This window comes from Salmo salar, chromosome 26, assembly GCF_965601325.2.
Source record: "Salmo salar chromosome 26, fSalSal1, whole genome shotgun sequence".
In the NCBI taxonomy this organism is placed as follows: Eukaryota; Metazoa; Chordata; class Actinopteri; order Salmoniformes; family Salmonidae; genus Salmo; species Salmo salar.
In genome coordinates this window covers 49700152-49702791 of record NC_138316.1, presented here as the reverse complement: position 1 = coordinate 49702791, position 2640 = coordinate 49700152, and the positions used below count along the sequence as shown (strand labels likewise).

At 45.9% G+C, this 2640-nt stretch overlaps 1 protein-coding gene across 1 annotated transcript; it reads right to left on the bottom strand.

Moving 5' to 3' along the window:
- Positions 1 to 765: 765 nt before the first annotated feature.
- On the bottom strand, positions 766 to 2370 carry LOC106594891 (beta-1,3-galactosyltransferase 1-like). Its single transcript, XM_014186278.3, has one exon. It carries the CDS (start codon positions 2361 to 2363, stop codon positions 1155 to 1157), a length of 1209 nt encoding a protein of 402 aa, XP_014041753.3. The 5' UTR covers positions 2364 to 2370; the 3' UTR covers positions 766 to 1154.
- Positions 2371 to 2640: the final 270 nt, after the last annotated feature.

The following is a 2640-nucleotide window of genomic DNA, read 5'->3' as shown; positions in this document are numbered from 1 at the left end:
TCTTGATTGTATTGTTTGAGCTGTGACTGTTGTCTTGGTTGTGTTGTTTGAGCTGTGACTGTTGTCTTGGTTGTATTGTTTGAGCTGTGACTGTTGTCTTGGTTGTATTGTTTGAGCTGTGACTGTTGTCTTGGTTGTGTTGTTTGAGCTGTGACTGTTGTCTTGGTTGTATTGTTTGAGCTGTGACTGTTGTCTTGGTTGTGTTGTTTGAGCTGTGACTGTTGTCTTGGTTGTATTGTTTGAGCTGTGACTGTTGTCTTGGTTGTGTTGTATTGTTTGAGCTGTGACTGTTGTCTTGGTTGTGTTGTTTGAGCTGTGACTGTTGTCTTTGGTTGTATTGTTTGAGCTGTGACTGTTGTCTTGGTTGTATTGTTTGAGCTGTGACTGTTGTCTTTGGTTGTATTGTTTGAGCTGTGACTGTTGTCTTTGGTTGTATTGTTTGAGCTGTGACTGTTGTCTTGGTTGTGTTGTTTGAGCTGTGACTGTTGTCTTTGGTTGTATTGTTTGAGCTGTGACTGTTGTCTTGGTTGTATTGTTTGAGCTGTGACTGTTGTCTTGATTGTATTGTTTGAGCTGTGACTGTTGTCTTGGTTGTATTGTTTGAGCTGTGACTGTTGTCTTTGGTTGTATTGTTTGAGCTGTGACTGTTGTCTTGGTTGTACTGTTTGAGCTGTGACTGTTGTCTTGGTTGTATTGTTTGAGCTGTGACTGTTGTCTTGGTTGTATTGTTTGAGCTGTGACTGTTGTGATGGTTGTATTGTTTGAGCTGTGACTGTTGTCTTGGTTGTGTTGTTTGAGCTGTGACTGTTGTCTTGGTTGTATTGTTTGAGCTGTGACTGTTGTCTTGGTTGTATTGTTTGAGCTGTGACTGTTGTCTTGGTTGTATTGTTTGAGCTGTGACTGTTGTGATGGTTGTATTGTTTGAGCTGTGACTGTTGTCTTGGTTGTGTTGTTTGAGACACCCACAGGGAGCGCGGTCATGGTCAGGGACACCATTTTCCAGCACCCATGGAGCACTGGGGTTAGGTGCTTGCTCAAGGGCACAGTGACAGATTTGTCATTTTGTCAGCTCCGGGATTGGAACCATCAACCTTTTTGGTTATTGGCCCAACGCTCTAACCTCAAGGCTATTTGTCTTTCCCAGAGTGTTGTTTTCAATAACAGACAGGCCCAGGTTGGTGTAAGTTTCTCCATACGACCAGAAGCTCTTGAGGAGTGTCGAGGATGGTCGTGATAACAGCCATGTAGTGACAGCGGTCCTGGGCTCCTGCATACCCCTGGAAGAGGTTTCCACTCGGGGGGTCAGTAGGCCAGATGCCCAGGTGTCTCATACACAGTCCCAGATACACATCCTCTATGTAGATGGCTTTAACATGCCTGGACGCCTCCACCAGCTTCCTGGGGAGGTCTAAGGTGAAGACATAGCCCAGGCCCAGAGCATAAGGTGGATATACTGGTTCAGGAAACACCTCCATTGGAAGGTACCATTTGGAGCTTGGGTCATGAAGGACTGCTGCACCAATTGCCACTTGTCCAGACATGTAGTTCTCCTTTGGAGAATGTAGAATCAGCATGTAAACCAGGTTGTGTACATTGAGGAACATGTCTGAGTCGATCTTCATGGCGTAGGAGGCGTAGGGGCAGCGAGAGCTCAGCCACTCCATTATCACCATGGTCTTGATGGTCAGGTTTTTGTAGCTGTCTATGAAGTCACTCTGCAGCAAATCCTGGTGCTCTTTGCTCTCCTGCAGCACCTTCTCCTGGAGCTGCTCTGTCTCCTCTCCACTGGGCAGTCCCAGCAGGAAGAACAGACAGACCTTGTTGCCGAAAACTAGGTTCTCACTGCCCCAAGTACTGCGGACGGCCTCACGAGCCTCCCTGTTATAGGGCGCCACTGGCACCATCAGAACCAGGAAGGGGTTCTGCACCCGGCATTTCTGTGGCTCATCCAGGATGAAGATGTACTCTGATGGGTATTCTACATGGTACGGTCCTGGGGACACATACGGAGGAGGAGTGGCCAGTCCAGTGGCCAGTGTTATTGATGGCCAGTCCTGAATGGATATTGTGTCCAGGTAAACTTCTGATTCAGCTTGTGGTTCAACGTCAACATATATTGTAGGGGTGTCCTTGTTGTCTGGTGTTTCAGATTCCATATAATATGTTGATTCATCATTAGTAGTTGGATTGATGCTCTTGGAGGACAAGTCCTCTTCTCTTGAAGGGTCTGGAGTCCTCCTGGAAGGGGGACGATGGTAGGGGTGGTTTGGGTTGTTGGGATATTCCAGAACGGTATAGTATATGACCCTCAGTGACACCAGTACCAGGAAGATCTTGGTGCACGTCCGCCAGTGACTGATCATTACATTGGGATCTGTGTCACTAGAAAAAACAGAATGGAGGTCAATCGTAACAAACCAAAAACAAGCTCAGAGGTCTTTAACAGCAAGTTACTTTGGACTTATAGTATGGTTATGTTTGTCAGTCCTCTATGTTGATTAAATAGTCTGTTCACAGTAGAGTCAGTCCTCTACGTTGATTAAATAGTCTGTTCACAGTAGAGTCAGTCCTCTAAGTTGATTAAATAGTCTGTTCACAGTAGAGTCAGTCCTCTAAGTTGATTAAATAGTCTGTTCACAG

Coding starts and splice junctions, on each gene's coding strand:
- LOC106594891 (XM_014186278.3), bottom strand. CDS start 2,363: ATGATCAGTCACTGGCGGACGTGCACCAAGATCTTCCTGGTACTGGTG.